Source organism: Labeo rohita, chromosome 10 (genome assembly GCF_022985175.1).
Source record: "Labeo rohita strain BAU-BD-2019 chromosome 10, IGBB_LRoh.1.0, whole genome shotgun sequence".
NCBI lineage: Eukaryota > Metazoa > Chordata > Actinopteri > Cypriniformes > Cyprinidae > Labeo > Labeo rohita.
The window spans coordinates 18,829,277-18,841,686 of record NC_066878.1 but is presented as its reverse complement, the minus strand read 5'-3'; the positions used below and the strand labels follow the sequence as shown (position 1 = coordinate 18,841,686).

Genomic DNA, 12,410 nt, shown 5'->3' with positions numbered 1-12,410 from the left:
ATCTCCATCGTTACCCCTCCTTCAGCATTTAAACATGTTGAATAATAGGCTTCAATCTCCAAACATCAGATAGAACACTTCAGATAACAACGCTATTCTCAGGCCTTAGGAACCATCAAACAATCACATCATCCGCAAGGTCAAGCCGTGCCCTAAATAACCGGTGAATGGGGATTTTATTTAGACTTTCTGAATAGCGAGTGACTGGCCAGTGAGCGATTGCTTGAGTTATGGTCGCTGAATCTGGAATGGCCGGGGCAGCCTACAAACCCAGTGCACTGGGAGCTCATACAGGAAGTTTCTTTTTGTTTTCCTATTCTGTGATGATTTACACCCAGTTCCCACCTTTGATGGGCTGTATTTGGAGAGGCATCCTGTTTGGTCTGACGAGGCTTCCAATTCCCAGCAGCTCCTGGGTCCCACTAGCCCTACTGGAGTGTGGGATATTCCTTGCTTGAGAGGAACTCTGCGACCTGACTGCCACATCCTGGCTTATCAAAGCACGGAAGTGAAGCGCGCAGAATACATGGATAGCGTCTCCATTCCAACACCAGCCAGTCTCCAGTGTGGGCTGGCGTCTGCCAGAGATGTCGTCCACCCTTGTATTGTACCATACGAAAATGAAAAACACAGAACAGATTGCTGGATGATTTCTTACTCTGTTCTCTGTAAGGATAAGTCATGATGGTTTAATAGTCATCAAACAACTGACTAGTTGCGTGATGTTAAAACCTTCAGTTTTCGAATGCAAGAATGTGTTAATTTAACACTCATATTAAACACATTTGATCAAAGACAGTTGACCCCAAAACCAGTCTAAGTATATGGGCTTGAAGGCATAGTTCACCCAAAAATGAAAATTACCCCATGATTTACCCACCCTTGAGTCATCCTAGGTGTATATGACTTTCTTTTTTTAGATGAATACAGTCGGAATTATACTAAAAAAATGTCTTCCGAGCTTTATAATAGCAGCGAATGGCTATTGAGATTTTGAAGTCCAATAAAGTGCATCCATACATCACAAAAAGTGCTTCACACTGCTCAGGTGGGATTTTGGGGGGGGGGGGGGGGGTAATAAAGGCCTCCTGAAGCGAACTGCTGCTTTTGGGTTACAGCAGATTACTTAAAGGGGTCATCAGATGCCCATTTTCCACAAGTTGATATGATTCTTCAGGGTCTTCATGAAAAGTCTATAATATAGTTTGGTTAAAAATTCTCAATGGTTGTGTAAAACAACATTCTTTTTACCATGTCTAAATGAGCTCTGCAAAATCATCCCATTCTGAGGGATTGATCTTTTAAATGCAAATGAGCTCCGCTCGCCCCACCCCTCTCCTCTCTCTGCTGCTCTGAGAGATTGACAAGATATTCTTGTCTAACTTACATCCCTGCTCCTGCATCGAAACAATGGAGGTCGGACTGTTACAGCTGATCTGAGGTAGGACGCTCATGTCAATCAACTATCGTGGGAGCGGCCTCTGTAGGTGTGACGCCACACCAACAAGCATCTGAGAATGGCTTGATTTGAAAAAGGGGATATTATTTTTACAGAAAACCACTGCAGGGATTTTTATCATTGTAGGGTAGATTTGTACATACACTGCCAACACACATTAATGTTCAAACAAAAGGTAAAAGTGAAGTTTGCATCCGATGACCCCTTTAAAGTGGTGCTGAGCGGACCGATCAGTGAATGGGTACTTTGATGTCATACACTCGCAGTGCTGCTTTAAGTCGAACGCACCTTTTTCTTTTGTTTGGAGTGTTTGGTGAGTTCAATCACAAAATATACATCATTCAACCCGACCAATCAGGTTGCGAACGCATTGCTATGCCTTTAGGTTTGGTATCTTTACATTCGCTGTCAGTGCCAGTTTAAACGCTAAGTGGACCAGGACCAAATGTTTCCTTTTTTGTCTGGAACGAATGGACCAAATGAACCAAACTACAAGTGTGAACACACTCTAAGAACCAAATATAGTCTTGGTCCTTGAGTTCATGTCAAAGGTCTTGCTTTCATCAGCTTTGTGTGGACCATAAATATACAGTCTTGAACGTAGACTAGAGAATGTGTAGTTCAGGGCTCTACAGTGCGACCATTAAAACTACTGCGTGCGAATATGGAAAAATATTTAGGAGCACCAGTGTGACTGACCCTATCAGCATAATTGTGTTTGCGCTGAGGGGAGCTTCAAAGGTTTCTGTGTTTTTGCAACGTTGAGTAATGCATCACAGAAATATCTCAGAAATCCTTTTATAAACAAAGTGTAGAGAGAGTGTAAATAAGAGATTCATTGTGCAGTTTAGAGATTTTCGTTGATTATAATGGAACTTTGTGAGATTATGATGAACTAAGATGAGTGACAGATTTTAATGATTTTTAAGGGAGTTTGTAAATGAGATATTGATTTAATACAACAGTTAAACAAAGAGTTAATATTAAGCGACTTACGTTGTCTGACTATAACACTATTGCCTGATTTTGCTCTATTTTGTTGTCAAAAATAATCTGAAACAAGTCACAACTGAGCCGCTGCACATCTCCATTCAAACACAGCAGCGGTGTTTCGTTTATGAATGAACGTGCGTTTTTAAACGAATCTAGTGAGTCAATGATTCAATTTTCCATTCATAAAGACAGTCACTTACTTTCGAATGAATCAAATGAATGAATGATTCAGTAATTAAGTCAGTGACTTGCCGCCACCAATTTTAGCTTTATTTTTAAAGTATCTTTTCAGTTATTTAAATAATTTAATATTCCTATATTCAAATTTTTATATTTAAAACATGAATTAATCAATTTGATTGCACTCATGGCACCTCTGAGCCTCATTAAACATATGAAAATATGCCTACAAGCCACTTTTGTGTTCTTCTGTGCCACCTCTGTAGTACAAATTAATTTTGTTAATGCTAATTTCATTTGATTGTTAACTTATTCTTATCCTACTTGTTCTTATTCTGTTGTTTAAATTAGACATTTTAAAAAGCTTATATATATATATATATATATATATATATATATATATAAACCGAGTCCAAATGCTCTTGAGTCTGACAAGGCCAAGACCTCAAAGTCTCAAGTCTGAGTTTAAATGTCATATTCATGGTCTTCTTTCTCAAGTCAGGAAAAAAGGCCAAGATCTTGGACACAGACTCATTGACCAAGACTATAGCTTCACGATATTGGTCTTGTTGGATTTGAGACTTGAGGACCAAGACAAAAGCTATGAAAATATGGTCTTGGACTCAGAATTGAAGACCAAGACAATAACCATATTTTCATGGTTTTGGTCTTAGACTTAATAGCATGTGGACTCCAGAAGAGTACTCTATCCTCTTCTAGTCTCTCCTTCTTAATATCAGTGTATCATATGTTCCCTGAAATATAAAAAACTGAGGGCATTAGCATTTTCTGAGATACTCAAATGACCTTGTTTGGCACTAACAGTCTTTTCACAGTCAAACTCGCTTAGATCACATTTCTGGCCCACTCTGATGTTTGGGTTGGAACAGTGACCTGCTTAACCATGTCTGCATATTTTGAGTTGCATGCATGCTTTTGGATATAAACCACTTTAACCTAGCCTATGAACTAAGGTCATTTGGTGTGTAAAAGTGACACTAAAAACACCACCTAACTGGTTTCACACCATAACCACAGGTAAACAAAGAGAACTCCAACCTAAGGGTGGGATCTCTGCGAGGTTGCTTATATTTTCATGCTCACATTCATTCACTTAGCAACATTAACTCAGACTTACAATTTGTCAATTATCTAACAGTTTTTCACCTTGAAGCAACCTAGATGGGGTTTGAATCTACAAGCTCTTATTTCTAGCCCCGATTTTAGGAAGCCCTGACGATTTGTGCATGCAATATGCATCAGACAGTCAGTGAATGAGGTGTGGGTGGTCTATGGTTGTGCCTTCAGCAGCTGAGACAGAAGAACAGGTGCATAGCCTGTGGGCTTCTGTGGTCCAAATGAATGCTCCACTTTTTTTCACTCAAGCAGTGAAGCTTGTCACGGCCTTCAAATCAAATTGGGCTTGAGCCTGTTGAATAAACATGAGAGTCACTGTGACTAGTGACCTCAGAGCATCCATTAAGAGATCAGCCTGATAAACCGACTATTTAACACACCATTAGCACTGAAACTAGATCGCACAGGGCACAAATGACCCACATTAGACAAGCCTAAAGACCTTGTTCAGTCCATGTCTGTTTGTTTTGAGGCCACAAAAAAGTTCACTTTTAGCAGATAATTCACATTTAAAATGTCTTTCTTTTTTTGAGAAAACAGATAATATGTTGCATTTGACCAATCTCATATTCTATATATTATGTCCTTCCTAAGTAATTAAATCCTGACTAAGCAAAGAAATGTTCTTCATGTTGATTTTATCAGTGGGAGATATGAGGTCAGATCTCTGCAGGTCACCTCCTGACAAAACATAAAAGACAAAACTTGCATTATTAGCACTTTTTTTGATACACAATGCACTAATGCTTTCTCCAGACTATAGTTTGACATCTACAGAGACACCAATGAGGGGAACGGAGTTTCTCATACTGCAGGAAGTCCCGAGAGGAACTCAACCCTAAGTGAAGGACCTTAGATGTGTAACATGATAGAGCATGTCATGAAGTTTCCAAACCCAGCTAGGAAATCCAAAGACGTCTTGAGAAGATGAGACTTGTGTTCCACTACCCCAGTGACATACTCTGAGGAAAAACCACCAGGCGAATAATCGATCAGAATGAACCTGGTCTTCAGCTGTATAAACAGAGCTCAGGAGCTTCTGTGTCAAACCTCTCAATTTTATCCAAGGTGTGATAGTATGAAAATACACCAGGGACAGGACAACTCTAATTTTAGAGTGCCTGAGAAATCTAATACGCTTGAGCTAATTATAAAGCATTTAGGAAGAGCAGAAATTGGTCTGCACTGTTATAGATTTGGAGTTAAATCGTAAGCACTGCAAAGCTAAAGATGGTCTCCAATCAAGAGACGGATGCAGAGATAATTGTTTAATGGCATCAGTGCATAATCTAGCCTGAAACTACAGGGCAACAAGTTTGAGTTCAACAAGTTCGAGAGTACAAGCAAAAGATACTTCAAACCTTTAAAGGGCACTTATTATGCAAAATTTACTTTCACATATTGTTTGAACATAAATTTATGTGTACACAACCACGCTATAATAACAAAAATCCGCCCGCTCCTTTTTTTAATCCCCATAAATCATGATCTTACCGAACACAGAGTCTGTAAAGTGTGACGTTATTTTATTGTTTGGGTCATATTAATAGTGTAGACTCAAACAGAACTATAGGTACTGTATATTACGTTGCTATCACTAATATAAACATGCTGATAAATTCACAGACATAACCGACTGCGTTTGGGTAACCCATGCATGTTTTTAACATAAACTTGTGTGTGAAAGAGAACTTAGTTTGGTGTTTACATGCCGTGTGACAGCCGCTTTCTGTCCGTGTGCTTCGGATGTGTCATATATCAGAGGTTTAAACTGCTGATATGGCTTTAAAACACATGATTTCAGCATGATATACATGATAATCAAAACCAAACAGAGTATCTGAGATTTGAGCTGAAATGTCACAACCCTGTTGTAGAAAAGGGGGCGGGAAGTAGCAGCTTATTTGCATTTAAAGAGACAAGAGCGAAAACGGCCTGTTTCTGCTTCCACTCAAAATAGGCATTTTCAAAATGATATAATAAATGATCTGTGGGGTATTTTAAGCTAAAACTTAAATGTTCTCCATATAGTGGACTTCTATATTGCCCGCAAGTTTTAAAGTCCAAAATGCGGTTTAAATGCAGCTTCAAAAGGCTCTAAACGATCTCAGCCGAAGGAATAAGGGTCTTATCTAGCAAAACGATGTCATTTCCTAAAAAAAAATAAAAATGTATATACTTCTTAACCTCAAATGCTTGTCGTGTTTAGCTCTGTCATGTGCATGCATACCCTGTGTAATCTGGGTCAATGCAGTTAGGGTATGTCGAAAAACTCCCATCTCATTTTCTCGTCCAACTTTAAAAATCATCCTACATCGCTATAGAAGTATCGACCCAGTGTTTACAAAGTAAACATGGAAAGAAGGTCAAACGCCCTTTACAAAAAAAGGTAAAACAGCGATGTAGGATGATTATTTCGAAGTTGGAAGAGAAAATGAGATGGGAGTTTTTCGTCCTACCCTAACTGTATTGACCCAGATTACACAGGTACACATGCGCATGGCAGAGCTAAAAAGCATATTATTTTTTAAATCTGGACATTCAAAATCACAGGCACCATAGAAGTTAACTATATGGAGAACATTCCTGAAATGTTTCCTCAAAAAATTTCTTTACGACTGAAGAAAGAAAAGCATGAACATCCTGCATAACAAGGGGGTGAGTATATTATCTGTAAGTTTTTGTTCTGTAAGTGAACAAATCCTTTAAGTCTCAGGTGTCCCCATAATGTGTCTGTGACGTTTCAGCTCAAAATACCTCACAGATCATTTATCATATCATTTTTAAAAAGCCTATTTTTAAACAGAAAGACACTGTTTTCGCTCATGTGTCTTTAAATGCAAATGAGCTGCTGCTCCCCACCCCCTTTTCCAGAATAGGGCTGTGCTGTTAGATTTTGATTATCATGTCTATTGCGCTGAAATCAAGCGTTTTAAAGCCATATATCAGTTTAAACTTCTAGGGTTTTTATCTAGGCACGTGCACAGAAAGTTGCTGCCACACAGCATGTGAGTACTAAACTAAGTTCTCTTTCATGTCGTATTGCGCTTAAACTGTCAGATACACACAGGTTTATGTTAAAAACACACAGGAATTACAGGAATTACAAAAACAGTCACTTATGTCTGTGAAGGTAAACAGAAATTGCAGATCTGAGTGGCAGCAGCATAATATACAGTAAATAAATCAATAAAACCACTGCTGTTTTGTCTCCTCTGAGGCTGGGACTCTAAATAGTGTTTTATGCTCATCAATGCAGCCAACGACAGAGCAGTTAGCATGCTTTGCTCAAACTTTTGCCATGGTGTCAGAACTAGTACACCATTGTTGCCTGGGAAATCAAAATAACAGCGCCGTTGGTGGAAATGTGCAGATTAAAGGGTGGTAACATTATAATAAGATCCCCTATCTATGTCTCCAGGGTAGCGAAATCTGAAGCGCTTGTTTTTCCACATGCGTGCAGGAAAAGGCTTACCAAAACAGTTACTGGGTTATCCTTTTTTCACATTTTCTGGGTTGGTACATGCACTGGGGATTCAACTATACCACTTAAACACGAAAAAAGTCAGATTTTCATTAGCCCTGCTATAAGACCGGTTAAGACTCATCTTGGGGGCATTAGCACACACCATCCCACCCAAAACCCAACATACGCTGGCTTGTTAAAGGACTCAATCACAGGAAATCAAATACATTTGAATAAAGTGTCTTTATAATAGTAAATTTATGGATCTTTACCTCTAGTCATTGACTTCCTCATTACACTGCCTGACTTGCTCTCTCGCTCAAACAGACAGCCGAGCTCACAACTACTGCTGTTGCTTTTGGCAGTTAAACGCAAACCAAGGCTTTAATGCTCACCAGGGTGAAAGTTAAACAAACAATTCAAACACAATGTTCCAGGACACATATTTTCCATGAGCCAATATGATTTTTCACATAAAAATACAAACGTCAACAATGAAACAAAAACATAATTCTGCCTTTTTTTGCTTAATGGCTTTAACACACTGAAATAGTCCATATGAACAGTAAATAGTCATTGCCTTCTGTCATAAAATGTATTACTATTACCATAAAATCCATTTGCCATTGATCCAGTTTCACTCACAATATCCATGTCCACCAGCTATGATAATAAAAGTCCATTAAGTAAAACCAGAAGCTGCTTTATTCTTTAGGATAAAGAGATTTCACTGTTGAAGAGGGGTGGGCAGTATGATGGGTGACAGAAACATGCCTGTTAGGGATTAGAGCTGCAACTAATGATATTTTTAAAAATACATTTTTTAAAAATGCTTTTAAAAGAAGACTCTAACACACAATGAAGCTGCATTTATTAGTAACACAATAATATTGTGAAATATTATTACAATTTAAAATACCACTTTCTATTGTAATAGAAAGATTTCTATTTTAAATAAATGCTGTTCTTTTAAACTTATTTATTTATTAAAGCATCCTGAAAAAAAAGATATTACAGGCTCCAACAACATATTAAGCAGCAATTTTCAACATAATAAATAATAATAAATCAGCATATTAGAATGATTTCTGAAAGATCATGTGACACTGAAGACTGGAGTAATGATGCTGAAAATTCAGCTTTCATCTCAGGAATAAATTACATTTTATAATATGTTACTCTGGACCACAAAACAAGTCATAATCGTCAATTTTTTGAAATTGAGTTTAATACATCATCTGAAAGCAGAATAAATAAGCTTTCCATTGATGTTTGTTAGAATATGAAAATATTTGGCTGATATACAATTACTTGAAAATCTGGAATCTGAGGATGCAAAAAAATCTAAATATTGAGAAGTCTTTAAAGTCTTTAATCTTTAAAGTTGTCCAAATTAAGTTCTTAGCAATGCATATTACTAATCAGAAATTAAGTTTTGATATATTTATGGTAGAAAATTTACAATATATCTTCATAGAACATGATCTTTACTTAATATCCTAATGATTTTTGCCATAAAAGAAAAATCGATAATTTTGACCCATACAATGTATTTTTAGCTATTGCTACAAATATATCTGTGCTACTTAAGACTGGTTTTGTGGTCCAGGGTCACATATATTCACACAAAAAGCAGTTATTTTACACTGAAATAATATTTCACAATAATACTGTTTTTTTCTGGATTTATGATCAAAAATTCAACCTTGATGAGCATAAACTTCTTTTAAAAAAATTTAAATTAAAATTTAAATAAAAAAAAATAAATCTTACTGATCCCAAACTTGAATGGCAGTGTATACTAAAAAAAATATTTAAAAAAAAAAATGTATTCAAATGCTAAATTTAGGTGTCACAACATTATAATGTACAGTATGTTTTTTTTTGTTTTTTTTTTCCCTGCTAAGGATTACATTTAACAGTGTTATTAAATTATTCATGCGTTTAAAGATTAACTTTAAGGGAGCGTCAGATGATGGCAAAGGTAATCTAAAAACACAGCAGATATGGGAGCACTGAAAAAAAATATGGATTCATGCAAAAATACAGAGCAGCATGTGTCTAAAACCAGATAACAAGGAAAGGAACTTGTTATTAAGCAATTATGTAGTTAGCGAAGCAATAATGTTTCGCTAACTACATAAAAAACCCTTCATCCCATCAACCAAAACTCTGCCTTTCAAAGATATATGTCAGGAAGTACGGCCTTTTTATCTTTTGTTATTCATGAGAAAAATTAATTGTATTACATTGACAAAGAAAATAAAATGTGCATCACTTCCCGAAAACTATTAACCTTACATGCTCTCTGCTGACGTATGACCTCAGTTCCTCAGTTAACCATTACATAAAGCTTCCGATTTGGCTGTAAATTAGCTCAGTTGCCTGTAAAATGAATAACATTTGAAAGGATTAAAAGAATACAGCAGCAGTACGCGATCCGGCTTGATTTAATGAGACGACCACCAAAAAACGACTGCTGGACAAATGCTCGAATACATTAAGATTTCTCTCACAAATTAACCAGAGTCAAGTAACTAAACACAATACAATAGGATCATTGTTGCTCCCATTCATTTCTAAATAAGCAGAGCCTGGACCAAATGAGGCCAGATCCATAATTAAACCGAGCTAAGATTCTGCACTGAATCCACTGTGTCCTTTAATAATGGAAAACCATGGGGACACCAAGAAGAATGAACTCAAACCTGATCTCAAACATTAAAACCATTGGCCACGGATGGCAAGCACATAAAACGTGTAAAGGAAGCGCGCTGCTCTGGAAAAAACATACCAGAATTGTAGATACAATGATGTAGTTTCCATGCCAACTACAAAGGCACAGATTTAAGCTCCACCCATTTTGGGGAGAGGGGAACCAACTATGCATGGCATGAATCCCAAGAGCTGACAATGATAAAGCTTTCACTGAGCACGCTAAAACCTTTTTTCTAGGACATGAAGTCTGTTTACAGTTGTGTACAACCTGTTAAATACAAATATATGCTAGAGTGCACATGTGGTTTGTTTTAGTCCAATTCTAGTGAAACAAAAGTAGGTCTTACCCTCAAGAAGCACAAGACACTTTGAATTTATGATCTATCAACTGAAGACTTAAACCTTGTGAGATAAAGGATTTGACAACATCCTCTTTTTCTTAAAAAGCAGGATTTGTCCGGACAAAAAACTTACGTAATCAAGCATGCTCTTATAATCCATACACTGCCAGCACTTCCAGTCCCTTTTCAGCTCCGTTTCTTGAGGAAATGGTTCTATTCTGAGAATCCTGACCAGAATATCCCAAAGGAAACAGCTCTGTGACCTAGGAAGCATACGTCCAAGTCCAGTATCAAAGCACCAAATGTGCGAGAAGTTAACTGGCACCGGAATTCAACGGAGCAGCACCAACACGACAGCACAGCGCTCCCGTCAAACTGAGTGCTGTAAGCGAATTGTATAACACAAATCGTGCAAAAAGGACTTTGAAAGAGTTCAAGAGGCCTGATAAGCTGATAATAAACATATTGTGATATAAAAACATTAGATGTGATCGGTGACCACATATCATTCCAGGAAAATTTGTGCATGGTGTGATAACCACAAGTGGCTGTTTATGTCACTATGATATCTAGATAATAAATCTCCTAAAATGTAATAAACTGAAGAGAGAGTAAAAGATTGTAATACATTTAAAATAGACTGTAACAAGGTCACATTAAACAAGTGTACATTTTGAAAACAAATGAGCTTCAAATGTATCCAGAAAACTAAATTTTCTGACATTTATGTCATCATTTATTCACCAGTCTTCTGAAACCTAGCTTATACTTTATTTCTTCAGAGGAACACAAAAGGAGACGTTTAGTAGAGTGTCCAAGCTGCTCTTTTCCATAAAATTAAAGTGAAAGGACACTGGTGTTGTCATGACAAAGACAAAAATTGTGACTGTGAGATAAGCTTGCAATTGCCAGGAAAAATTATTTTTTAGTCTGAGATGAAGTCTCTACTGCATCATTTATTTGATCCAAAAAACAGAAAAATAGTCAAAATTTTAAACATTTTTACTATTTAAAATAACTACTTTCTATTTGAATATTTTTTTAAATGTAATTTATTCTTTTGATTTCAAAGCTGAATTTTTAGCATCATTACTCCAGTCACATGATCTTTCAGAAATCATTCTAATATTCTGATTTGCTGCTCACAAAACATTTATTATTATTATTATTATTATTATGTTAAAAACAGCTGAGTAGAACTTTTTCAGGTTTCTTTGATGAATAGAAAGTTCAGAAGAACAGCATTTATCTGAAATAGAAATCTTCTGTAACAGTATAAATGTCTTTATCATCACTTTTGATCAATTTAAAGCATCCTTTCTAAATAAAAGTATTAATTTCTATAATTAATTTTCCCCCAAAAAATTATACTGACTCCAAGCTTTTGAATGGTATAGTGTATAATGTTACAAAAGCTTTTTATTTCAAATAAATGCTGCTATTTGGATCTTTCTATTCATCAAAGAATCCTGAAAAAATGTACTCAACTGTTTTAAGTATTGATAATAACAAAAAATGTTTCTTGAACAGCAAATCAGCGTATTAGAATGATTACTGAAGGATCATGTGATACTGAAGACTGGAGTAATGACGCTGAAATTTCAGGTTTGATCACAGGAATAAATTACATTTTAAAATAAATTCAAATAGAAATCAGTTATTTGTAACAGTAAATATTACAATATTACTGGTTTTGCTGTATTTTGAGTCAAATAAACAGGCTTGGTGAGCAGAAGTGAAAAATCTACCTGTTCAAAAACTTTTGACTGGTAGTGCAGGTCGTGCAAAAACGACATTCATGTCATCATTGACTCTTCTTCACCAGAGGAACAGAAAAGGAGATGTTTAGCAGAAACATCCAAGCTGCTCTTTTCCATAAAATTAAAGTGAAAGTGCACTAGTAATGCCATGAACTCACAACTTACAAAGAAAAGTCAAAATTGTGACTGTGAGATAAGCTCGCAATTGCCAGAAAAAAAAAAAGGGTGAAGATAAAAGATAAAAAGATGCAATTACCTTTTTTTATTTTTCATTCCGTGGTGGAAACAGTGATGTAAACTCAGAATTCTGTCAGAACTGCGAGATACAAACTCAGAAGTGATGTGTAAACTTAAAA

The 12,410-nt window shown here is 36.3% G+C and overlaps 1 protein-coding gene across 3 annotated transcripts in view; it reads right to left on the bottom strand.

The window, feature by feature from the left end:
- The window catches only part of arl15b (ADP-ribosylation factor-like 15b), a 73,162-nt gene that overhangs the window by 59,618 nt on the left and 1,134 nt on the right, over window positions 1–12,410 (bottom strand). The window contains exon 1 of one of the 3 annotated variants that reach the window (XM_051121716.1): window positions 10,428–10,703. The exons of 1 other annotated variant lie outside the window; for it this stretch is intronic. In XM_051121716.1, coding sequence (XP_050977673.1) covers window positions 10,428–10,568 — 141 coding nt within the window. In that variant the 5' untranslated portion in view covers window positions 10,569–10,703. Of the gene's footprint in view, window positions 1–345; window positions 610–10,427; window positions 10,704–12,410 lie in introns of those variants that run through there. One more of the 3 variants, XM_051121717.1, reaches the window with a different exon arrangement.